Source organism: Apostichopus japonicus, chromosome 9, assembly GCF_037975245.1.
Source record: "Apostichopus japonicus isolate 1M-3 chromosome 9, ASM3797524v1, whole genome shotgun sequence".
Lineage (NCBI taxonomy): Eukaryota > Metazoa > Echinodermata > Holothuroidea > Aspidochirotida > Stichopodidae > Apostichopus > Apostichopus japonicus.
The window spans coordinates 29451914-29479746 of record NC_092569.1 but is presented as its reverse complement, the minus strand read 5'-3'; the positions used below and the strand labels follow the sequence as shown (position 1 = coordinate 29479746).

At 33.4% G+C, this 27833-nt stretch overlaps 1 protein-coding gene across 2 annotated transcripts; it reads left to right on the top strand.

Moving 5' to 3' along the window:
- Window positions 1-578: 578 nt before the first annotated feature.
- On the top strand, window positions 579-27024 carry LOC139974289 (uncharacterized). Of its 2 annotated transcripts, none has more exons than XM_071981316.1 (8): window positions 579-716; window positions 5972-6002; window positions 6340-6512; window positions 6950-7214; window positions 23451-23662; window positions 24158-24469; window positions 24606-24867; window positions 26474-27024. In XM_071981316.1, exons 1-8 carry the CDS (start codon window positions 636-638, stop codon window positions 26803-26805), a joined length of 1668 nt encoding a protein of 555 aa, XP_071837417.1. In that variant the 5' UTR covers window positions 579-635; the 3' UTR covers window positions 26806-27024. The 2 variants fall into 2 exon arrangements, with proteins under 2 accessions (XP_071837417.1, XP_071837418.1); XM_071981317.1 differs by lacking the exons at window positions 23451-23662; window positions 24158-24469; window positions 24606-24867; window positions 26474-27024 and adding exons at window positions 7702-7913; window positions 8416-8727; window positions 8860-9121; window positions 10748-11389.
- Window positions 27025-27833: the final 809 nt, after the last annotated feature.

Genomic DNA, 27833 nt, shown 5'->3' with positions numbered 1-27833 from the left:
GCACCTGAGCGTTAATGTTAACCTGATATTGACCTTATTTTATATAGATTGATAGGGATATATCATTTTATATGTACCAAACCCAAATTGACCTGTTCATCATAGTTTAGCGCAAGGCTAGGTTGGAAAATATGTGGTGACTGAAAGTATATTGCGGTTAGATTACAATTTAGTTCCAAACTTAGTTAATATATTCAAAAGAGGTAAATAGCGCGAAGAGGCAATGGAAGTTATTGTATTGGCTATACTGCTAAGGTGTTAAATCAACAAATCGAATATACCACGAATAAAACAGCGAAAGCAACCACTCGATTCTAAACTTGGATTGAACAAACGCACTAAATACCCTTTACAGGAATTGTCCACTACTGTTAAACAGCAACTTCTTTTCAATTGTCACTTGACACGCCTCGTTAACGGACGCCTACAATGGTCCTATCGACTTTTCCGATTAGATCATGCGCAGTAACAAAATTGATATTTTTTGTACATATGGTATGGATAAGCATCCGTACCATTCCTGCCATTTCAGTCGTTGGATGGTCACACCCAAGCGTCTATGTCATAACCATCTCACGCTTCAGAGACGATCGTCCTCCTAAACTTTTCTACATTAGAATTTATTCGCTGCAATCATGGCAAAATTTCGAGGGAGACAAGTTTGCCAAAGTTTCTTGGCAGTGTTGACGCTATGGAATTCACTTGGTTCAGAAATGGTAAGTCTTAAAACTTTGCGTTTCATCTCATATATTTCAACTATTTTTGGGGGGTAACTTTGACGTGTAAAGCTATGAATATGTTCCAATGTGTGACAAAATTTAATATGTCTTTCGTAAAAGGGAAACGCTTTCAACTTGTGGTCGTATCAAATATTGCTGCAACTACTTAACTCTTTCTAGACAAAACACCTGTTGTGGATATTCGTTATCGTGCATACATGAATTATGTAATATAAAATCAAACAACAACCTCTATAAAAACTAATACAATTTACTCGTTACAAACTTTGATATTAGTTATTAATATAAGTTAATACAGTGACGTTTTAAACTGTATTTTAAATTCAACTGCAATTTTCAGCACTCTCCTTTGTCGTAATTATAGTTTATCTTTCTTTCCTAAGAACCTCTAGTAACCTCCGAATTCCACATGGATGTTTAGCCCCTCGGCAAGATTTAATGTATTTTAACAGTTTCTTTCCAAATGTCCACGTCTTCAAAATATACTCGCAGAGTTTCATTCGTTTTGAATGCAATTACCTGATAAATCAAATGTGCACGGTATGTCTCTTACAGTTATCATTATTTGCGTAATATAAGCTTAGAAATGAACATTTCTGCAACGAACGAGAATTTAGTGAAAACGATATACTCTCTTATTCCCAATAGTTCTACAAATTATGTCGCTACTATTAAAACTAAAAAAAATATTCAAAATCTGAAGTTCAATTGTAATTCAAACTAAGTTAAATTAATCAATCTATATTCGTTCACCATATTTCCTAAAACTTAATCAGCATAAATTTGGAGCATTTGTTTGATATTTAAAGCGTAAACAACTTTAAAATTAAACTAACAAGTCACTGCTGTGAATAGTATATGGCAGTTAATATTTTTCCCCTCAAACTTATCTAGACTACATCAGTTTATTCTCTTTGTAATAGCAAAGTCATGAAACTCAATAATTTGAATCACCACCAGGTTGATACTCGAATTATTTGAATCACTTTATTACACAATTGGGTCCTTTAAGCAATTAAAATATCAGAAATTTCATAGGTAATTTCAACTACGTCTTATGCGCATTTGCGATCTATGGAAGCCTCTAACCGGAAAAATACCTCAGTTCATTATCATGAATTGTGTATACCAAAGATATACTAAGTTTTTTTGTTTGGAACAAAGTACGCCATCCCATTTCATGTTCATATATTTTGAATTCAACATCTTACTTCTCACATCTTAGAAAACTAGCAAGACACAGTTGGGTAGACTAGTTTGACAAATGTTTGACTTGTCTTTGATAATTCATAGCAATTTTAAAGTTTAATTTAGGCAAGTTTAATTGTGTAGCAACAACTTGTAGAGAACTTGACATCGGTAAATGTGACTCATAATTTAGGAGCAACTGTAGTTTCTGTGACTAGAAAAAGACAAAAAATTAACTTTATTTTACTTCGCGATCACACGGTACACTTGTTACTGCTTTGTGAATAATGTATTAACGCAGTCTTTCTAAGATAAACTTAATTTCTTCATACACAATATTATATTTTCATTGCATTCTGTATAATTATTGAGTTCATATTACACCGTAATGTGACTCTTATCTGTACAAAAGTAATTTCCCGTTCTGCTGTTTCTCGCAAAACAATTCCAGACTCTAACACAAATATTTAACACTTGCCAAGTTTTATGATTTCATATTTTTATAGATATGGATGAGCTCAATAAACATAAAGTACAGAGTGTCTTAGATTTTGAATACATTTTTGCCATCCGTGAAATCATCTGTGCGGTTCATTTGACATAAATCTGCCAACAAATTCAAACAATTTACCAAGGTATATAAGGAAGTAGTATTCACTTGATATGATATTAAGAAAGGTTTTGTCGACTCTGGAAAATAGTTTACACGTAGCTACTTTAATTGAAGAAGGCTCGGAAAATCACTTATTAAAAAAAAAGGTCTTGCAAAAGTCACTAGTTGAAAATATTTCAAAATTTGTTAATGTTTTGATATTTTTCCCTATTTGTCTCTTTCCTTTCTTTCAAGTAGAGTATTGCTTATTAAATTACACAAGGGTATTGTTTTTGATATAATGTTAATTATTTTGAGGAAAAGCACATTTTTGATATTTTGCACACTATTACTATATCTCAGCCAAGATAAATGGTATGCCTCTTCACACCTTTAAATTAGATCTATTCAATCCGACAGAAACCGATCTGACTGTTAGATAGCCAATTTCTAATTCAAACTTACATCGTATCAATAGATGATAGAGGGGATGTAATGGTTTCAGCGAAATTTATTTCATTTGAAGGACATGCTTATAATACCAAGAAACCAAGCATAAATTATGTAGTTCTAGATTAAAAACGATTCATTTACTGATTACACTTTGGGTGAATATGAACTTTAAAGTGTTAACTTCCCAAATTTTAAAATTGACTCTACAATCTGTAACGATGACAATATGAATTCACTGTTTCTCTCTGACTTGTGTGAAACACTTTGCTCACTGTATTGAGTTCGTATACGAAGTGACGTTTTCCTTATTCAGACACTGACATTTATTTTTAACAGAACACCTAAAGAAACCATTTTCAAAACGTATTTCTATATCAATTCTTAACGTCACGCGAACCCATGCAAACGTCATTTCACCAATTCCTTCGCTGCGACTTCCCGATAACATATAAATATATATATACATAGTTTTGCCAAGTTTTTGTTTGTACATTTTCATAAAGCACAGGTTACAAATAACAAAAAGTTATGATATGTTAGGAAACGATTGTCGGTATTTCATTTCCCACTGGATGAGAAGGAAAAACTAAACCTTTTATTCCTTCTATTTTCCCTGTTTTCATAACCTCATTTCATCATATTTTTTTGTCAGTTTCATATAACAAATACGTATAATGTTCAAATATTTATATTAAAACTGAATTTTAGGTTCAATTGTCCAATTGTAATCATAAATCTGTTTTGTTTCATTTTGAAATCTACTTGTTGAAAAAGTCTTTTAGTAAAAGTTACCTTATTCAAAAGTATTTCGTCAAAATAGAATAAACATAATGCATTCTGCTGTTACACTACGCTAGAAATGTAAATGCCATACCATATTTAAATTTATAATCGCTGCCACGCAGAACTATGCCATTAGAAACAGATTTAAAATCCATTTAAAAAACAAATAACGTCATCAAGAGTTTTAACACAAACTGAAGATGTTGTGGGTAAGACTTATTATGCCCCAACATTGAGATTACGTCTGACAAATTGTAAAAGAACCAAACAGATATTTCCTCTCATCTGCTTCGAGAAATTTTCATTATTATAGTTTAAATACTAGAACATTATTTCCTTGGTCAGGTTATCACACGATTACTGTCAAAACAAAAATTCTTTGTTAATGTGTGTCAAGTTACCAGCGAATTTGGCTTGTCCTAGACAACTGTGAATGCTATTAGTCGTTCGAGATTATTCGGAACTAAGGAGGAAATGTTTCGACTTCTTCTATTTTCTTTTCATAGAAAAAACGAAAACATTGTCAAGAAACAAAGTTTAGCCAAACTATTAATTTTGTTTCTCAAGCTTAATCAAGTAGAGAAAATTATTATATTATTATATTATGTTTTTTTTTACCAAAGCGTCATATCTTTAGCAAGGTTATCCCTCAAATATGTTTAGTTTACTGTTGACATATAAGCCAGAGAAAAATTAAATGTTGTCTGAAGTTACCAGCAAATTTGGCTTGTCGCAGACGACTGTAAAAGCAATGTATACATCGAGATCATTTGGAACAAATGAGGAAATCTTTCAATTTCTCATTAATAACAATAGTTTTTTTTCCCATCGCAAAAGCAGCACATTTTTAAGATAAAATATTTTGCCAAGGAATGAGTTTTGTTCATTAAATCAACCTGTTGGAGGCAGGTTCTCCAGTTATATTTTCTTCCAGTATAGTATAATGATCAATCTTTTAATTCACTCTTAAATATTTACCGAGAAAAATGTTTGGCAGCTTCGTATATTCACTTTTATGATTTTTTTTGTAAAAAGGTGACCAGCTGTCAGCTATCTAATAGCTCAATTAAATAACTCTGTAGCTTGCTGGTAACATTATTCATGGTTTTTTGGGAAAGATCATTGTATTTTCTAATTGTTTTTTTTAGCGTCAGACAATGTACTCAAATGTCAGTTAATAATTACCAAGCAACTTTACTGATAATAGCTTTATAAACAATCCGTTTTACTGAAATCACAAAACTGAGTACAAAATTCAATTCCATTTGCCGAATATTTAATTTAAAGAAAGGTTAACTTTTGTTTTAATGTTCTTTGAAATCCACCTTACATTAATATTCATTAAAAGAAACAGAAAATGACGCAAAAAATGTCAATTCACCACCATTTTCATTTCTCTAGCAGACCATAGCTACTTAATAGCTAAGACCACGTACGATACTAACAATGTATTTAATATTTGATATTTTGCTTAACTAATATATTATATATGAAGCTGATTGAAAACAAAGTATACAACAGAGCGCCGTATTACACTGATCTATCTTAAAATGTTAAACACTTTAAATGTTTGTAATATCTTACCTTAAGTGTAAAATTACAATAGCTGATCATTTCCGTTCATATTCTTTGAAAACTCTCACGCAATCGGAATAAATCCAAAGAAGAATCGATTATAGTTACATAGTGTCACCTGCGATACTTCGAACATATTCTCCATAACAAACGTAACACATACATCCTATACTGTGAGGAGATATATGTCCAACACGTATGACACGAACAAAGAAAAGGAAATTGTTTACGTTTTGTCTGGTCTTTGTTCTGGTAGTTAGTTGCCAATCATGCATCAAAGTGATTTTGTCTTCCTTGTAAAGGTTTGCAGGTCAAAGTTTGTATCTTAACTTTAGCTGATTAAAAGTCACTCATGTTTTATCCATTTAAATGCAAGGAAGAGGAAATGAAGGGGCTGAACTGCAGTAAAGCTTAAGTCCATTAGATTAGACCTATTCCGTGACTTATGGAAGTAAGCTTGAATTGATGTTCTAATATGAACATAAGGATCGAGCGGAAGAATATTGCCCCAGCAGATCAAGTTTGCATCATTCTGTAACTCATTTGATATAACTCCAATATAAAGTTCACTACTGTCAATAGATACAGGTAGATAATTATCATTTTAATTCGAGTAACATTTATTTTATTTAAAATACAGGTCGTCGCAAGCGTCGGGAAACAATCATCAGGTAGGTCAAATTTATGAAAGTCTTATTTTGAGAATCGGTTACCGTTAACTATTAGTACTGACAAATGGCTGCCGGTAACATTTGTGTTGCTTATTTAATTCAATACACTTTTTGTTTATGTCAAGTCTCCATTGTCATCGCATAGAACTTATCTCTGTTTTTTAAATAAAACAGCCGAATAAACAGGTTTTGCTTATTAGATATCGATATGTTTATACTGAAATATTCAACTTCTACGAATAACGTGGAACGCGATCTATTAATGTTAATAACAAATCATTCTTAGCAATTTTTTTGTAATTTCATGATATCAAAATGATCTTCGTTCTTCACACAGGTTCCTCATACTTTGTTTTTCAACAACCTGAATACCCAAGAGATTGCAAGGATGTATTGAATACCTGCTCCTCTACCCATAATACATCTGGCGTGTACCTCATCAAACCAGACGGATACCCTGAACCCTTTGAAGTTTACTGTGATAATGAATTCAATAACGGTGGATGGACGGTAAGCCTTACTGTGTTTCATTTCACATTACATGGAATGTCATCGCATCATCTGTTTTGTAGTTTATTATCAATCATATTATTGTTCTAAACACGTTAAATAATGTTGACTTCAGGTAAGCGTAACAGAAACATGTATGGAAAAGCAATAGTTGATTTGGCATTTTCAATACATTCAAATAATACACCGATCAGAAACTTACGCGTGCACTTTTGTTGGATTCTTAGGTTACAGAGCTAAAGGGTATGATGTTACAGTCAATTTAAACAGATGCAAATGGTACAATGAAAGTTGTCACAAAATAAATTAAAGCTATAAATTTATACATAGTACTTGTTTTAATAAGCCATCATATTTATAGAAACTCTTTTGCTGTTGATTATACCGATACAAGTTCAAGATAGTAACTTGCTACTCCGATACGATATCTACTGCAGGTGTTACAGCGGCGAAGACTGGATTCTGTAAATTTTAATAGGAATTGGCAAGACTTCAAAAACGGCTTTGGTTTTCTTGGCAGTGAGTTTTGGATTGGAAATGAGAAATTAGCTTTTCTAACGAACCAAAAAGTATACCAACTGAGATTGGAGTTTGAGAATGCTGCAGGACAGTCTTATTACGTAACATATGACCAATTTCGTATCTCAGATGAATGGGGGCAATATCAACTCTCAAGCGCAGGAACTCACGGAGGAACAGCAGGTGAGTCAATTTTAAAATTAGCTATGGTGTGACTCAGTTATATAAATAATAACAATCATCTAAAAAATATGCAAATATACTTCCTAATAAAATATTAGTTACTCCCTGTTGGTGGGGTGGGTGGGGGTGCTGAATTGTGTTTTGTGTTTCGTGAGTCATTATGCTTGACGACATCAGAAATCGTCTTTGTGATACAAAAGCTATCCACCCTGATTTTCCTATTCACATTTTTTTTTCTGTCAAAATGATCCCAAACTACATGTCTACTCTATGGCATCCATATTGTTAAATATTGAAGTGCATGATCTACCAAGTCATATCAGAATTTAGCAAATCAGTGCAGTTTGAACTATCGATACTTTTCCTCAACGCAGTCTTGGGTAAAGAGCAATAGCTTTAAGAACTTTAATTTAACACATTAGTTTAGTAGAATACATCACGTCACTAGCGGATCTTCTACTGCATGATTTACAATCTTCTTTCCTAGAATCTCATTTGGAATGGTGTCCAACGAATAAGATATTCTCCAACGTGACATGTGAGAGGACGTGCGATGACCCTGACACATGCATCTCTTCAACCTCTCGTACAGAACTAGAGAAATGTGTTTGTGTTGGTGATTACATGATTCAGGGTGAAGATTGCATTCCTCAGAAACAATGCAGCTGTTTCGCTGCTGACAAGGGGACTGTATTAATGGTCAGTGTAGTCACTAGTTCCTTTCCTTTTCATTCTTTTCATTGAGGATGAAAAAAATTAAAGTTTTGTGAATAATTTTCGACAATACAGGAATGATAACCACTTGCATAATTAATAGCAAAAATTACAGCTGCCCAATGTTTGATTTACAGTTTGAAAAAAGAAAGAAATGTATGGTAATACTAAATTTTATTGCAAGTTTCTATATTTTCAAATATTTACGATAACCAATTTACTGTAATACACAAGTAATCATAACTTAATCCCATCAGTGTCACAAGATATCTGAATGAAGAACAATAGTTCATGTCATTTGTGTTTTTAATGTTTCTGCAAACAGTTTCATTTACCGGGTTCCTTTTTATTCATACTTTAATCATATTTTATTCCCAATTTAGAATGTTGAATTTGTCCGGTAGTTTGGAGAGACTCAATGGTTAATTCAGAATAACTGAATTAATTTTTCATGACGTTCTCTTTAAATGTTTCCCATTAACTTTAGAACGGTGAGTCTTACGTCAATTCAGGCTGTACAAGAAGATCAAATTGTAGCAATAACCAACTCATAGAAGAAGAGAGTTACCACTGTAGTGATGACGCGACTTGTGATGTCAGAGAAGGTGTTCGTAGATGCTACTGTATAGATGGCTACGAAGGAGACGGTGTTACGTGTACCCGCGAGGCAGTTCCAAAGGATTGCAAAGAGCTTTACGTTGATGGTAGTAGTGATGGAGTTTACACCATTTACCCTGATGGTTGGCCAAGCGGCATTCATGTTTACTGTGAGATGGAAAGTAACGGAGGAGGATGGACGGTGAGTTGTGCACGAACATTTGATACAGTTCAGTGTCTTGTTTCTGAATTCATTTGTTCTGTGAGAGTGTGGAAGACACATTACATTTCTCACTTACTCCTGTTACATGTAAATTTCTCTTTATATTCATAGGTCATTCAGCGACGATCAAGCGCCGCTGTTGATTTCTATCGTACCTGGGCTGAATACAAGACCGGATTTGAAAATCCTAGAGGTGATCATTGGCTCGGTAATGATTATATACACGCAATTACCAACCAAAAAACATACAGTCTACGAATAGATCTTACAAATGCAAGAAGTTCATCGTATTACGCCCTCTATTCCTCCTTCAGCATCAGTGACGATGCGGACAAATATCGACTATCAATTGGATCATATAGTGGAAATACCGGTAAGTATTTCTGTACACTATGATTATTTTTATTTGCGATTAACTAGTTACATGTATTCTAAAAAATAACAACGACGTCTTCTACTTTCATCATTGTTTTACAGTTAATGGTTTTAAACTTGCTTTAAACACCTGATGTTACAGATGTTAAATAGCACACGATTGTTTAAGACAGAATTTGGAATATTCACGTTAATAATTAATAATAATTAGTTAATAATTGTCTTCTTAGCATATAGTCACTTTTCCCAAGGACTCCATACTGAAACTGTAATTTACTTAAAAATAACATTACCTACAAATTCATACATTCTATCCATCAACCATTTCTCTGGTAACGTAATAATATGGTAATGTATATGTATATACATATATATATATATATATATATATATATATATATATATATATGTATGTATGTATGTATAATTGATATTGTGGTGAGTTGGAATATCCAGAACAGTGCAAACCTTCCAGAAATTTATATATAACTAAAGTGTTTATGTATGTTTTTACAAATGTGCTAGGAATTCCAATTAACCTTTTTATTTTTTGGATGTCTAAATTTTTGACAAAGCGAGTGAGAAAGTGCCTGACGGTAGCCACGTAGTGTAATATTTTAATAAATAAACAGTCCTCTGTATTTACTATAACTAACAATGACAACAAAAGAAGGACATTGCCTCGCTTAATTTGAACTGCATGGTTTCTGTGGACGTAGACACAATATGACGATGAACTGATGACACCATTACCAAACACGCATAATACAAGTATGTTATTTGTAAACACATTAGTAGAGATAATAAAAACAAAATAAACGAAAACATAACAGGAAGGTTATAAACCTCACCTTACTGTGTGATAACCAAGTGATCAATACGAAAATAGTGACGTATACAGGAAGAAGGTTCATAGCTTCACAAATATTGATGGACTTTTGCTTTGAAACATTGTAGATAGATTCATCGCTTTTGTATGAATAATTTGTTTTAACTGTAGACCCCCCCCCCCCCCACCCCCAACCCCCGGAAGCATATTTTCATATTTCGTTGTTTATAAAAGGACAGATATTTGACTTTTGAGAATTCGGAAACTAACATCGTCAGAAACTTCACTAACGTGGGCAGCACCAAACGATCAAATTACTATAAAAATTGATGAGCAGATGAAAACAACAAGCAAAAACAGCTACATTTCCAATCAGCCTTTTTCATTTCTAAATAAAGTTTTGGAAATTTAGAACAATATTGTGATTGCTAATGAGCGTCAAATACAATAATATTAATTATACCTTACTACTAGTAATTGTTAATATTTACAGGGGCCAAATTGGGCTTATTTTTTTATTGAACTTAATTAATACGCAAAGGGAATAACCTGTTATTGAAAGTGTTACAAACAGTTTGGCAACGCCAAGCTACGGCTTTCCCTTTTTTTCTCTCGTATAACAGACTAATGTGGTATATTCTTTCGTTAATACATATGAAATGAAAATAATTTTATTGCTTTAAGAAATAACAGGTTACTAGAAAAGTGCTAATAGTAACAATTAGTAATACAAATTACGGAACGATAGAGTGCACGTAACGTATATGAAGTTTGTTTTCTCACTCGAATCCGTAGGTTATGATGCTATGTCTTGGCACAACAACAAACCATTCAGCACACGTGACGAAGACAATGACGGGTGGAGTGATTTTGACTGTGCGGAGAAACATCGAGGAGCCTGGTGGTTCGGGAACCATGATCATGATAGGTCTAATTCTTATTGCCGTACTTATGATTATTATTGCGAGCATTTCCCTGTCGGAGACGGCTGTGGTAAGTGCGCTTATTCTCACCTTAACGGAGACTACGACAGCTCCACTCGAGGCACGAACAACTACTGGAGATATCTTAGTGGATATGAGTGCAACTTGCAATACACAGAAATGAAAATACGACCAGTGTAGATCGGTGTTATTGAGGAGTGGCTATCTGCTGTTGAAACTCAAGATTAAGACAATTAACAAAACGCGTCATGTTATTTCAAACGTAAGAGCTCTTACCGATGTCTCATGGGCCATGATGTTACATTTCCTTAACTAATGCATGATTCTCATATGTGCATGATATCAGCACAGCGAAATACAGTGAATCGACCGTGGTATACGTCGACATCGATTTGTCTCTTTGTGCTAAACTAATTATGACATTACATATAGAAAAAAATCCAAATAAAAGTAGAAAAATAATTTTCAAATCAATTTCAAGATGTAAAATCCCAAGAAAAATAAAGAACATATAAAATTGACCTCTACTTTTCATGTGTCACGTTTTTCATTACCAATTAAATAACATAAGACAATATTAACATAAGGAACTACTCATACTGTGTTACCACAATATCTGGGAACTTTGATACATCTTAAATAGCGTATTTTTTTTTTAATATGTCGGTTATTGACAGGTTCACTTTTAATATTGTCACAAAGATATTAAAAGTAAACTATTTCCCATCCAATTCAATAGTCTGAATGTTCTAAAGTAACATAAGTATTACTATGAATAGTGGTTTCCTTCGACAATTACTGTTAGATTAATTTTACTCACAATACTTTCCGGGTAAAGAACAGACGGAAATGTTATGACTGAATGCTTGAAATTACCCCCTGATTGTTTATCTAAGAATTTATAGTTCTATTGCTGTTTAATTTCTCGTCCTGTTCTATTGATCTTGTGGCAATGCTCGTTGGTATCCTCTACTTTAGTAGTTCAATTGAATGAGTGAATACTCGGATCGCAATTAAAAGTCTTCTAATAGGTATCACTAGTTGCATCACACTTCTAGACTGGAGTAGTTATTCGGTCAAGTTGGTACCCGTTAACGCACTAGCGTGGTGACTAGCGCACACGAACGGAAGACCAGTAATTCGCCATACATGTGACAATGCGCGTGTGTTCAAACTTGTTTTTTTGCCAGAAATTGCCATGGCGTGTACATTAACTTTGTGAGGTAGATCGCGTCATCTGGTCGTCTCGAGTCTTCCAGTCGAACGCAGCTACTAATTCAATAAGTTCATGTCGCCCCCTGCTTCTCATTCAGCGGCCAGATTGATATGGAAATATAAGGAAGCTGGGCAACACATGCTGTTTTAATTCAATAACTCTATAATATTTCCTTTTATTACCAACATTTAAGGTGATGAGTCGTTGATGAACACACTCCACCAACCCTCTTCCTCCCCCTTGCACCAACCCGAAACTCAAATGTATGAACACAATTGGGCGGGTTCATGCATAACACGCCATGTCACTGGCATGTTCTTTTTTAAATAAATTACAGCATTACTACAACATCGTGATGATTTTGCAATAACACCTGGTGTAATTCGCATGCGTTAAATGTTCCTAATGTGTTTGATTGAGTCAAGCAAAAGAGACGGCAATAATTACGACAAATTTATGATCTTTAAAGTCATCATCAAAATCGTCATCTCTCGATCACGGGGCGTGCCGATACTTGTTACCCTCGCGACAGATTGGCCGTAGTTAGAACAGCTAACACAGCTTGACTAGCTGTAAGAAATATCATTGCTTTCGTTCAAAGAGATACTTTTAGGAAGAGTAACCCATAGTTCAGTATTTAAACTGTGATTTTGCAAAATAGTGTTTACAACCAGTTGGAAAAAAGAGTCTTGAACATATTTCTCAGGTTATTTTCTTCGATCTAGCAGAATTTGAAATTCGTATAGCCACGCATTTTGGGAAGAGGATCGTTTAGAGTTACTCCACCGTGAATGTGGAATATGTTACCACGTGGCTCAAGACGGCTTACAGTGTCTCCTCCTCTTAAAAACAATTTAACTTATGCGACAAGCTTTCGAGGACACTGTACATTAATTTTGTAGGCGTTCATTGGTTTTTGAGGCCTGAGCACAATTTCTGGAGGGATACGAACGAATTATACATATTCGTTATTATTATTAGTAGTACTATTGAACTGAAGTTCAACCTTCAAAGAAATTATGAGCATGTTAAGCATTAAATATGTGGTTACCATGGTAACAGAGGTCCAAGGTCAACTAAAGGTCAAAAGTTACACATCAAACTAGGCTCCAAGCAAGCTTTTGCTATCTCTCGAAAGCGAACTATTAAATTGACTTCCACATTCACAACTTCAGCACATTCACATTCACTTCAAAATTCACAGGTTAATATGTCAAGTAATATAAAATACGTGGTTACCATGGTAACTAAGGTCAAAGCCAGTGTCAGAGGTCAAAGTCAAAACAAGAAAGAAGGGGGAGTTTTAGCTATAACTCTAAGGGGGAGGACTGCATTGAATTGCAACTTTCACAGGTAAAAATAATGAGTATATGAACACAACTGAGGTAAAGGTCCAGCATCAATCGCCAAGACCCGCAGCAAATCTTGGGTACATCATGAAAGAACTGCCTTACACGCATTATTGCTGATTTTGTGTAACAAGATATGTCAGTTCACACGATCAACAGCCTGCGCGTGCTGTTCACAACTGCATTACAGAAAATACTGAAAACTCTGAGGTATCTCTGACGGACAGTCCTGTGCACCTATGTACACCCTAATCACACTAAACTTACGTACGGTTTTTTAACAGGTCATAAATAGCACATTTTACCAACGTTTGACTAGCGTTCGTTTGACATTTGTACACGACTCGCTATCAACCTATCAGGAACCTCTGAAATATATTAACTGTATGAGATTCTTCTCGTAATTATTGAAGACGAAGTCATTTAAACATATCTTCACAAGTGGCACATTGAGATATTTACAGCGCTATACTGTAAATAGAAGAGATCAAGTATTTAGGACCCACAGCCATACTTTGGATCTGTTACGAACCACAGCAGTGTATAGCGACATACAGCTCGCATACCACCGGTATAACAGCTCCAATTACAGAAGTGCTGAAGAATCTCATTTTAAAGAATAATTCATTTCATATCAATCATATATATATATTTATATATATATTTTTTCATATATATTTATATATATATATATATCTATTAAATGCCGTGAATGTCAGCAACAGCTGTACGAAAAATATGAAATTTAACATAAAATGCCATAATTCAATGATCACCAAGCGGACCATCAATTTGAACTACTAGACCATGCAACTGTAGATCTACAGCAGAAAGGCTAGCAATCCTAAGCGGCAAACACAAATAAACAAACAACAGCTCATTTCAAACTGTCGCCACAGTAACAAACCGCCCAACCACATCAGGAAGGTATAACACACACGAATGTGTTCGGTTGTGTGATGATCGTGAAACTATACATAAAATGAGAATCGAGAAAGTACAGTCAATTCGATTTGAAGATCAACTTTCGGCATCAAGAGAGGATAGAAACATTACTAGTATTCATCACGGTTTAACAATTTTGAAGTGTCAACACAACTTATTTATAGTCTTGTTTAAACGCATATATGTTTGACCAATAGGCATCCGCAAAGTTTACAGTATTTAATCGTACTTTTTGCTAACCTGTAGTTTATATTAGTATTTAAATTGGTGAAGTGTTGTTTTGCATTTTTGTTGTTTTTGATAAATATAAAAACAAAATGCTATATTAAAGACGCTACAGAGGTTCTGCATGTATGCTACTTATCGTGGTAATACATTTGTGTGGCAACAGAAAATCAACATGTGGATTTATTTGCAAGGATGGAAGGCACCAAAATAAATTAAAAGATACCGTTTTTATAACTTACTGATTTATTTTGGGCATTATTACGAATAATGTAGACAAAACCTACCTTTCACTTTACCATTTAACTAAATCAGGAATCCTGCCTTTAACTTAATTTGCCAATATCACCTTGGTTTAAATACCACTATTTGAAATAAAACAACGTAATATTGTGGGAAAAGGGAAACCATGACTCGACTCGACGACTCCGAACGAGTGAGAATAAAATCAGAGTGGATCGCTTACGTTAACTTTGTCACCAAATATTTTAGGTAAATCCATTCTTATAAGACCTGGGCAAATTACCTCTAAAATAACACAACTACATTAAGTAACTTTTGAAAGCTGAGATTTAACTGTGTTAAATCCTAATATGGACAGATTTCCCCCATCACCATTAACCTGATTAATGCATGAAGAATAGCAAACTTCGTATTCAATTTGCAAACCCTGGAATCATTCTTGAATCAGGTTTTGGAATCATTCCAAACGTAATATTACAATTATTTATCATCGAGCCCTACAGGAAAGACGTGTTAGGTAAAAACAGTTGATGCTTTTCCATGAAATGTTATTGCTACCTACCTCTCTTCTGGTACATGCTTATAAGTGTGGAAAAGCAGCAACACCCTATGTTCAGTTGTACGAAGTAGGGTAATATTTCTAAAGTTGACCCTTATTTTTTGGTTCCCTTTTGATACTGATAACACGAAAACAACTGTTCACAACTATAGGTAAGCGAGCGTTAAACCTGGCATTAACCTGATTTTATATAGATTACAGTAAAGTAAACGTTAAATAAAGGAAACTGAAAGAAGAATCCATGACATTTAGTCTATTGGCTATACTGCTAAAGTGTAAAATGTGTTTTGCAAAAATAAGTGCAATAGAATTCAACACGAATAAAACAGCGAAAAATACCACAAGATTCTAAAATTAGATTGAACAAACGCACTAAATACCCTTTACAGGAATTTTCCACTACTTGTTGAACAGCAACTTGAACGTTATACTTCTTTTCAATTGTTACTTGACACGCCTCGTTAACGGACGCCTACAGTGGTCTTATCGACTTTTCCGATTAGATCATGCGCAGTAACAAAATTCATATTTTTTTCTACATATGGTATGGATGAGCATCCGTACCATGCCTGTCATTTCAGTCGTTGGATGGTCACCCTCAAGCGTCTATGTCAAAACCATCTCACGCTTCAGAGACGATCATTCTCCTTAACTTTTCTACATTAGAATTTATTCGCTGCAATCATGGCAAACTTTCGAGGGAGACAAGTTTGTCAAAGTTTCTTGGCAGTGTTGATGCTATGGAATTCACTTGGATCAGAAATGGTAAGTATTTAAACTTTGCTTTTCATCTCATATATTTCAACTATTTTTGGGGGGTAACTTTGACGTGTAAAGCTATCAATATGTTCCAATTTGTGACTAAATTGAATATGTCTTTCGTAAAAGGGAAACGCTTTCAACTTGTGGTCGTATCAAATATTGCTGCAACTACTTGACTCTTTCTAGACAAAACACCTGTTGTGGATCTTCGTCATCGTGCATACATGAATTATCTAATATAAAATCAAACAACAACCTCTATAAAAACTAATACAATTTACTCGTAACAAACTTTGATATTAGTTATTAATATAAGGTGGATACACTCTTGACGTTTTAAACTGCATTTTAAATTCAAATGCAATTTACAGTGCTCTCATTTGCCGTCATTATAGTCTATCTTTCTTTTTTAAGAATCTCTAGTAACCTAGGAATTCCAAATGGATGTTTAGCCCCTCGGCAAGATTTAGTGTATTTTAACAGTTTCTTTCCAAATGTCCACGTATACAAAATATACTCGCAGAGTGTCATTCGTTTTGAATGTAATTATCTGATCAATCAAATGAGCACGGTATGTCTGTTACAGTTATCATTTCATTATTGTTCGTAATATAAGCTTACAAATGAAAATTTCTGCAACGAACGAGAACTTATTGAAAACGTAATACTCTCTTATTCCCAATAGTTCTACAAAGTATGTCCCTACTATTAAAACTAAAAACATATTCAAAATCCGAAGTTCAATTTTTATTCAAACTAAGTTCAGTTTATCAATCTAAATTCGTTCACCATATTTCCTAAAACTTAATCAGCATAATATTGGAGCATTATTTATTTTTATTTTTTATACTTAAAAGCGTGAACAACTTTAAAATAAGACTACAAGTCACTGCTGTGAATAGTATATGGTAGTTAATATATTTTTTTCCTCCAAATTATCTAGACTACATCAGTTTATTCTCTTTGTTATAGCAAAGTCATGAAACTCAATAGTATGAATCCATGATCCGTTTGATACTCGAAACATTTGAATCACTTTATTACACAATAAGGTCCTTTAGGAAATCAAAATATATGGATTTTCATAGGTAATTTTAACTACGCTATGCATAATGCGCATTTGCAATCTATTGAAACCTCTAATCAGCAAACATACCTCAGTTAAATATCATGAAGTTTTTTTTGGGAACAAAGTACGTCTCACCATTTCATGTTCATATATTTTGAATTCAACTTCTTACTTCTCACATCTTACAAAACTAGCAAGACGCAGTTGCTAGACTAGTTTGACAAATATTTGACTTGTCTTTGACAATTTACAGCAATTTTAAAGTTTAATTTGGGCAATTTTAATTGTGTAACTACAACTTTCAGAGAACTTGACATCGTTAAATGTGACTCATAATTCAGGAGCAACTGTAGTTTCTGTGACTAGAAAATGACAAAAACTTAACTTTATTTTACCTCGCGATTACACGGTACACTTGTAACTGCTTTGTGAAAAATTTATTAACGCAGTCTTTTTAAGATAAACTTAATTTCTTCATACACAGTATTGTATTTTCATTGCATTCTGTATAATTATTTAGTTCATATTACATCGTAATGTGACTCTTATCTGTACAAAAGTAATTTCCGTTCTGCTGTTTCTCGCAAAACAATTGCCAAACTCTTACACAAATATTTAACACTTGCCAAGTTTTATGATTTCATATTTCTATAGATATAGATGTGCTCAATAAACAGTACGAACAGTGTGTCTCAGATTTTGAATACATTTTTGCACTCCGTGAAAACATCTGTGCGGTAAATTTGACATAAATCTGCCAAAAAATCAAACAATTTACCAAGGTTAATAAGGAAGTAGTATTCACTTGATATGATATTAAGACGTTAAGAAAGGCTTTGTCGACTCTGGAAATCGCTTATATGTAGCTACTCTAAATGAAGAAGGCTCGGAAAATCACTTATTAAAAAAAAGTCTTGCAAAAGTCACTAGTCGAAAATATTTCAAAATGTGTTAATGTTTTGATATTTTTCCCAATTTGTCTCTTTCATTTCTTTTTCTAAGTAGAGTATTGCTTATTAAATTACACAAAGGGGATTGTTTTTGATATAATGTTAATTATTTTGAGTAAAAATACATTTTTACTTTTTTTACACTATTACTATATCTCAGGTAATTTATATAGTATGCCTCTTCACACCTTTAAATTAGATCAATTCAATCCGACAGAAACCGATCGTACTGTTAGATAGCCAATTTCTAATTCAAACTCACATCGTATGAAAAGACGATTGAGGGGATGTAAAGGTTTAAGCGAAATTTGTATCAATTGAAAGACATGCTTAAAATGCTAAAAAAATAAATACAAGCATACATTATGTAGTTCTAGATTATAAACGATTCATTTACTGATTATCTTGGGTGAATATAAAGTTTGAAATGTTCACTTTTCAAATTTAAAATTCACCATACAACAATATGTAACGACGACAATAGGAATTCACTGTTTCTCTCTGACTTGTGTGATACACTTTGCTCACTGTTTTCAGTTATTCCTAAGTAACCTGTTCCTCATTCAGATACTTGAAATTTATATTTTAATAGAACACATTAGAAAGCCAATCCTAAAACGTATTTCTATATCAATTCTTAACGTGTCGCAAACCCATGCAAACGTCATTTCACCATTTCCTTTTCTGTGGCTTTCCCGATTACATACAAATATATGTACATATTGTTGCCAAGTTTTTGTGTATACATTTTCATAAAGCACAGGTAACAAATAACAAAAAATATTATATGTTAGGAAACGATGGTCGGTATTTCATTTCCCACTGGATGTGAAAGGAAAAACTAAAACTGTTTTCCCTTCTATTTTCCCTGTTTTCATGACCTCATTTCATCATATGATTTGGTTAGGTTCTTCTAACAAATACGTATAATGTTCATATATTTATATTCAAACATATGTTATATGTTCAATTGTCCAAGCCATTTAATTATAAATCTTTTTTGTTTCATTTTGACATCTACTTGTTGAAATACTCTTTTAGTAAAAGTTACCTTATGCAAAAGTATTTCTTCAAAATAAATTAAACATAATGCATTCTGCTGTTAAACTACGCTAGAATGTAAATGCTATACCATATTTAAATTTATAATAGCTTCCACGCATTACTATGTCATTAGAAATAAATTTGAAATCCACTTTTTAGAAAACAAATAATGTCATCAAGAGTTTTAACATAAACTAAACATGTTGTGGATAAGGATTATTATGCCTCAACATTGAGATTACGTCTGTCAAATTGAACAATAACCAAAAAGATATTACCTCTCATCTGCTTCGAGAAGTTTTCATTATTATATTTTTTATACTAGAACATTATTCCATTGGTCTGGTTATCACACGATTACTGTAAGAAAACAAAATTTTTGTTGATGTGTGTCAATTTACCAGCAAAATTGGCTTGTCCTAGACAACTGTGAATGCTTTTAGTCGTTCGAGATTATTTGGAACTAAGGAGAAAATGTTTCAACTTCTGTAATTTTATTTTCGTAGAAAAAAAAAAACTTTGTCAAGAAACAAAGTTTAGCCAAAGAATTAGTTTTGTATAACAGACTTCATCAGTAGAGAAAATTATGATATTATTATGTTTTTTTTACCAAAGCGTCATATCTTTAGCTAGGTTATCACACAAATATGTTAAATTTATTGTTAACATATAGAAAAATTGTTAATTTTGCCTGAAGTTACCAGCAAATTTGATTGTCAAAGCAATGTATAAATCGAGTTTATTTGGAACAAATGAGGAAATCTTTCAAATTCTCCGTAACAACAATGTTTTTTTTTCCATCGCAAAGGCAGCACATTTTTAAGATACAATATTTTGCCAAGGAATGAGTTTTGATAATTAAATCAACCTGTTGGAGGCGGGGTCTCCAGTTATATTTTTCCAGTACAGTATAATGAACAATCTATTTAATTCACTCTTAAATATTTACCGAGAAAAAAATGTTTTACAATTTGATAACAAATATAGTATTAAATACACAGTGTGACATATGTTTCCAACCATGTGTACGTTATTTTCGCATTCAAGTAATATATGGTACTTGTTTACCCTAAGGTACATATTGTACGTTGAATGTATTAAGATTTTTGCAAGTGTTTTCAAATGTGCTGGTTGCCCAATTATTATTTTCGAAGAATTGTTCTCAGATGGCAGCTTCGTAGATTCACTTTGATAATGTTTTGTAAAAAGGTGACCCGCTGTCAGCTAAATAATAGCTGAATTAAACAACCCTGTGCCTTGCTGGTAACATTATTAGTTATTGTCTTCGTTGATTAGTTTTGGGAACGATCATTTTAGTTTTCAATTGACTTTCTAAGCGTCAGACAATGTACTCAATTGCCTGTTAATAATTACCAAGCAACTTTACTGATTATAGCTTTATAAACAATCCGTTTAACTGAAATCACAAAACCGAGTACAAAATTCATTTCCATTTGCCGAATTTTTACTTTTAAGAAAGTTTCATCTTTGTTTTAATGTTCTTTGAAATCCACCCTACATTAATATTCATTAAAAGAAACAGAAATTGACGCATAAATGTCAATTCACCATCATTTTCATTTCTATAGCAGACCGTTGCTACTTTATTGCTGAGCACACGTACGATACTCACATTGTATTTAATATTTGATATGTTGCTGAATTATAAAATAATATATAAGGTAATCAAGTTCTGATTGAAAAAAAAAACTAGACATCAGACCGCTGTATGACATCGATCTTTCTTAAAGTGTTAAGCACTCTAAATGTTTGTAATATCTTACCTTAAGTTTAAAATGGCAACAGCTTATCATTTCCATTCATGTTCTTTGAAAACTCGCAATCAGAATAAATCCAAAGAAAAATCAATTATAGTTACATAGTGTCGCCTGTGATACTTCGAACACCTTCATAGCAAACGTAACATAGTACATCTTATACTGTGAGGAGAGTTATGTCCAACACGTATGACTCGAACAAAGAAAAGAAAATTGTTTACGTTTTGTCTGGTCTTTGTTCTGGTAGTTAGTTGATAATAATCTATCAAAGTGATTCAGTCTTCCTGTAACGGTTTGCAGGTCAAAGTTTGTATCTTAACTTTAGCTGATTGAAAGTCACTCATGTTTTATCTATTTAAATACAAGGAAGAGGAAATGAAAGGGCTGAACTGCAGTAAAGCTTAAGTCCATGAGATTATACTTATTCCGTGACTTATGGAAGTAAGCTTGAATTGAAGTTCTAAGAACAAAGAATCGAGCGGAAGTATATTGCCCCAGCAGACCAAGTTTGCGACATTCTGTAACTCATTTGATATAATTTATAAATCCAATTTCACTACTGTCAATAGATACAGGTAGATAATTGTCATTTTAATTGGAGTAACATTTATTTTACTTAAAATACAGGTCGTCGCAAGCGTCGGGAAGCAATCATCAGGTAGGTCAAATTAATGAAAGTCTTATTTTGAGAATCGGTTACCCTTAACTATTAGTACTGACAAATGGCTTACGGTCACATTTGTGTTGGTTACCTAATTCAATACACTCTTTTTTATGTCCCAATATCCATTGTCATCGCTTGGAATTTAACTCTGTTCTTCATGTTTGCTATTCTTTAAACTTTCTTCTTTTTAAGATTTCATATCACTCATGATTGCCTTAGTATATTTTGTTTTTCAACTTTGTTATCATCATAAATGAGACTTTTTTTAAACAAAACAGCCGAATAATAAAGATATCGATATGCTTATACTGAAATATTCACACTCTACGAATAACGTGGAACGGGATTTATTAATTTTTTGGGTAATTTCATGATATCAAATGATCTTCGTTCTTCACACAGGTTCCTCATACTTTGTTTTTCAACAACCTGAATATCCAAGAGATTGCAAGGATGTATTGAATACCTGCTCCTCTACCCATAATACATCTGGCGTGTACCTCATCAAACCAGACGGATACCCAGAACCCTTTGAAGCTTACTGTGATAATGAATTCAATAACGGTGGATGGACGGTAAGCCTTACTGTGTTTTATTTCACATTACATGGAATGTCATCGCATCATCTGTTTTGTAGTTTATTATCAATCATATTATTGTTCTAAACACGTTAAATAATGTTGACTTCAGGTAAGCGTAACAGAAACATGTATGGAACAGCAATAGTTGATTTGGCATTTTCAATACATTAAAATAATACACCGATCAGAAACTTACGCGTGCACTTTTGTTGGACTCTTAGGTTACATAACTAAGGGGTATGACGTTACAGTTAATTTAAATAGATGCAAATGGTACAATGAAAGTTGTCACAAAATAAAATAAAGCTATAACTTTATACGTAACACTTGTTTTAATAAGCGATCATATTCATAAAAACATTTTTGCTGTTGATTATACCGATACAAATTCGAGATAGTAACTTTCTACTCCGGTACGATATCTACTGCAGGTGTTACAGCGGCGACGACTGGATTCTGTTAATTTTAATAGGAATTGGCAAGACTTCAAAAACGGCTTTGGTTTTCTTGGCAGTGAATTTTGGATTGGAAATGAGAAATTAGCTTTTCTAACGAACCAAAAAATATACCAACTGAGATTGGATTTTGAGAATGCTGCAGGACATTCTTACTACGTAACATATGACCAATATCGTATCTCGGATGAATTGGGGCAATATCAACTCTCAAGTGTAGGAACTTAAGGAGGAACAGCAGGTGAGTCAATTTTAAAATTAGCCATGGTGTGACTCAGTTATATAAATAATAACAATCAACTAACAAATATGCAAATATACTTCCCTATAATAAAATATTAGTTACTCACCGTTGGTGGGGTGGGTGGGAGTGCTGTCTTGTGCTTTGTGTTTCGGGAGTCATTATGCTTGACGATATCAGAAATCGTCTTTTTGATACAAAAGCTACCCACGCAGACTTTCCTCTTCACATTGTTTTGTGAAAATGATCCCAAACTACATGTCTACTCTATGGCATCCATATTGTTAATTACTTAATTGCTTGGTCTACCAATTCATCCACAAATCAGTGTCGTTTGAATTCTTTATAATGTTCCTCTCTGTAGTATCCGGGCAATAGCTTCAAGATTTACTTTAATTTAACACATTAATTAGTATAATGCACCACTTTACTAGTAGATCTTCCACTGCATGATTTACGATCTTCCTTCCTAGAATCTCATTTGGAATGGTGTCCAACGAATAAGACATTTTCCAATGAGACATGTGAGAGGACGTGTGATGACCCTGACACATGCATCTCCTCAACCTCTCGTACAGGACTAGAGAAATGTGTTTGTGTTGGTGATTACATGATTCAGGGTGAAGATTGCATTCCTCAGAACCAATGCAGCTGTTTCGCTGCTGACAAGGGGACTGTATTAATGGTCAGTATTGTCACTAGTTCTTTTCCCTTTCATTCTTTACATTGAGGATAAAAAAATTGAAGTTTTGCGAATAATTTTCGAAAATACAGAAATGATAACGACTTTCATAATTAAAAGCAGAAATTACAACTGCACAATGTTTGATTGACAGTTTCAAAAAGAAAGAAATGTATGGTAATACTAATTTTTTGCAAGTTCCTATATTTTCAAATCATTTACAATAACCAATATACTGTAATACACAAGTAAACATAACTTAATCCCATTAGTGTCACAAGATATCTGAATGAAGAACCATAGTTTGTGTCATTTGTGTTTTTAATGTTTCTTCAAACAGTTTCATTTACCGGAAACAGAATTAAATTGATTGTGTCCTTTTTATTCATACTTTAATCATATTTTTTCCTTATTTAGAACGGTGAATTTGTCCGGTTAATTCAGGTTACTGAATTAATTTTCATGACGTTCTCTTTAAATATTTCTCATTAACTTTAGAACGGCGAGTCTTACGTCAATTCAGGATGTACAAGAAGATCAAATTGTAGCAATAACCAACTCATGGTAGAAGATAGTTACCACTGTAGTGATGACGCGACTTGTGATGTCAGAGAAGGTGTTCGTAGATGTTACTGTATAGATGGCTACGAAGGTGACGGTGTTACGTGTACCCGCAAGGCAGTCCCAAAGGATTGCCAAGAGCTTTACGTTGATGGTTCTAGTGATGGAGTTTACACCATTTACCCTGATGGTTGGCCAAGCGGCATTCAGGTTTACTGTGAGATGGAAAGTAACGGAGGAGGATGGACGGTGAGTTTTGCAAGAACATTTGATACAGTTCAGTGTCATGTATCTGAATTCATTTGTTCTGCAAAAGTGTGGAAGACACATTACATATTTCTCACTTACTCCTGTTACATGTATATACTTCTCTTAATATTCATAGGTAATTCAGCGACGATCTAGCGCCGCTGTTGATTTCTATCGTACCTGGGCTGAATACAAGACCGGATTTGAACATCCTAGAGGTGATCACTGGCTTGGTAATGATTACATACACGCAATTACCAATCAAAAAGAATACAGTCTCCGGATAGACCTCACAGATTCAAGCAGTTCATCGTATTACGCCCTCTATTCCTCCTTCAGCATAAGTGATGATGCGGAAAAATATCGACTATCAATTGGATCATATAGTGGAAATTCAGGTTAGCATTTCTGTAAATTTTTAGTATTATTATTTGCAATTTTCTAGTTACATGCATCCTAAAAAAACAATATCGTTTTCTACGTTCATCATTGTTTTACAATGAATGCTTATCTGCCTGTTTTTAAATATGATCTTACATATGTCTAATGACACACGATTGATTAACATATTGCAAGGAATATTCACGTTAATAGTTAGTAGTTCTTAAAAGACTAATGCAAATATTTCACTAAATATGGTAATTAGAAGTAATAGGTAGGCAGCTACAAACACCCAAGTGTGAAACTCATCCGTCTCCTTAGCATCTAGTCACTTTTCCATGGAGCTTCATATTGAACCTGAAATATATTTAATATCCCTATATTCATATTTACACTTCCTATCTAATTTCCGTTTCCCTCGTAACGTATTTTATATAGTTGCGATACCTACAAATCATGAAAGACAAGTAAATACGCTATACTGGGCATTTATTTCTTAACTTTTTCACATTGAAAATCAATCATATAAAAAATAATAAAATAAGAAACATATTAAATATACATACATATACATATTGTATAAACATTTCAACTTATCAACTTTTTATGTTTAAAGTAACATATTTATATCTTTATTCAGTCATTTGTGATCAGTCTGACTGACAGTGCTAACAAAAGAAGGTCATTGTATCTCTAAAATTTGAACTTCATGATTTGTGTGGACAAAGATACAATTTGGTGATGTACTGAGGACACCATTGTCAAATACACATGATACAAGTATGTTATTTTTACACACATAAGTAAGCATAATATAAACAAAACAAAATGAACATAAATAGCCAATAGCGTAACAAGAAGGTTATAAACCACAAATTAGCCTACTGTGTGATAGCCACGTGATCAGTATGAAAACAGCTACGTAGACAGGAAGAAGTTTCATAGCTTGCACAAATATTGATGGAATGTAGCTTTGAAATATTCTACGTAGATTCATCGATTTTGTATGAATGAATTGTTTTAACTATAGACCCAGAATGCAGCATTTTTCATTTTCCGTTGTTTAGTAAAGGACAAATATTTAACTTTTAAGAATTTGGGAAAATAATACTGTAAGAAATGTTACTACATCGGGCACTAAACGCAGAATGATGAAATTACTATTGAATTAATGAGCAGATGAAAATTAACAAGCAAAACAGACACATTCCCAATATGCCGTTTCCAATTTGAATACAGTTTTGGAAATTTAGAACAATATGATTGCTAATGAGTGCCAAATACAATAATATTAGTTACACCTTACTACTAGTTATCGGTAATATTCGTAATAAATAAAAGTTTGCAGGGGACAAAATTGAAGAATTTACTATATAAATACACGCAGGCAAACCTATTACTGAAAGCCTTACGGAGTGTTTGGCGGTGATTTTTTCTCTGTGAAATCGTATATAATAAACTGATGTGGTATCACCCTTCAGTTAATACATCTGAAATAACAATTTTTGTATTGCTTTAAGAAATAACAGTTCACTACAAAAACACTCATACAAACCATTAGTAAATTACGGTAAGATACATGCACGTAACAGCTGAAGTTTGTTTTCTTTCTCGAATCCGTAGGTTCTGATGCTATGTCGCGAAGCAACAACAAACAATTCAGCACAAGTGACCGGGATAATGATGAGTCGAGTTCCTATAACTGCGCCGAGAAGCATCGAGGAGCCTGGTGGTTCGGCTATTATTATTATTATTTCAATAGTTATTCTAATTGCCCTATTCATGAATATTATTGTGATTTTTTCCCTGTCGGAAGTTACTGTGGTTATTGTGCTCATTCTCACCTCAACGGAGACTACGACGGCTCAACTCGTGGAACGAACATATTCTGGAATAGTCTTAGTGGATACGACTGCGGCCTACAATATACGGAGATGAAAATACGGCCAGTGTAGCGATAAACAATTCTCATTGTCGAGTGGTATTTGTTACAGAGTGTAGACAACCGACATTGAGGCCTTTCAAAACAAATGAATTCCTCTCTACCGAATGTTACACCGGTCCAAATGTAACATATCTTTAATCGAGGAAAAGGGCTCTCATATTCTGTCCGAAATCGACAAAACGGACAGAAATAAATCGATCTAGTAATACGGCAACATTAAGATATATCTATGTGACAACACCATTTAAATAAGTCATGTCATTAACAATAATAACTGAATTGCAATAATGTGACACTAATTTCCAAATAAAATGAACAAAGTCTACAGTAAAGTGTCGGTAACGTTGACTTCTTCTTTTCATTTGTCTTTTCGTCCATTGCTTAAGAATTAAAAAATCATCCCATAAAATTAATGTCTCACCACTATAAAACTCTTTTATAGCTCTTTCGCTCTAAATTATTCTGTTGTGAACTAACATCAATTTTGACACTTATTGGTCAATATTTGACTTATATATATATTCCTGACGGTATAGGCAATTTGTAGTCCCATTACATTGGCGTTCGCAAGGGGGCATCCCCTCTCAACTCTATCGCTCAGGCACACAACATTGAAAGAGTTTTGATTTAGTTTAGTTTCGTTTAAATGATCAGGGTAATTTTTGGAAGAAAAAACGATCAGTTTAGTTGAAAAAAAAGATCAGGAGGGACAATCAAGTCCTATGGGAGATAAAAAAAAAACCGAATACATAAAACAAAATCAGATCCTATTACAATACTTAAAGTTCAATATTTCCAGGCAAACCGTTCCATGCATTTACAACTCTATTAGTTATAAAAGTTATGCCTTATATTAATCCGTATACGTTGTATACTTAGTGTAGCCGGACCCTAGGGGGGGGGGGGTTCCACTGGGTATGTACCACCCCTGTTTTCAGTAGTGACAAAAATCTATCATTTTCCCGGAAGAAACCAACTCCATATATTCTGAAATAAGACGGTCCATGTTTCTCTTCGTATTCATCACATGTAGCATGC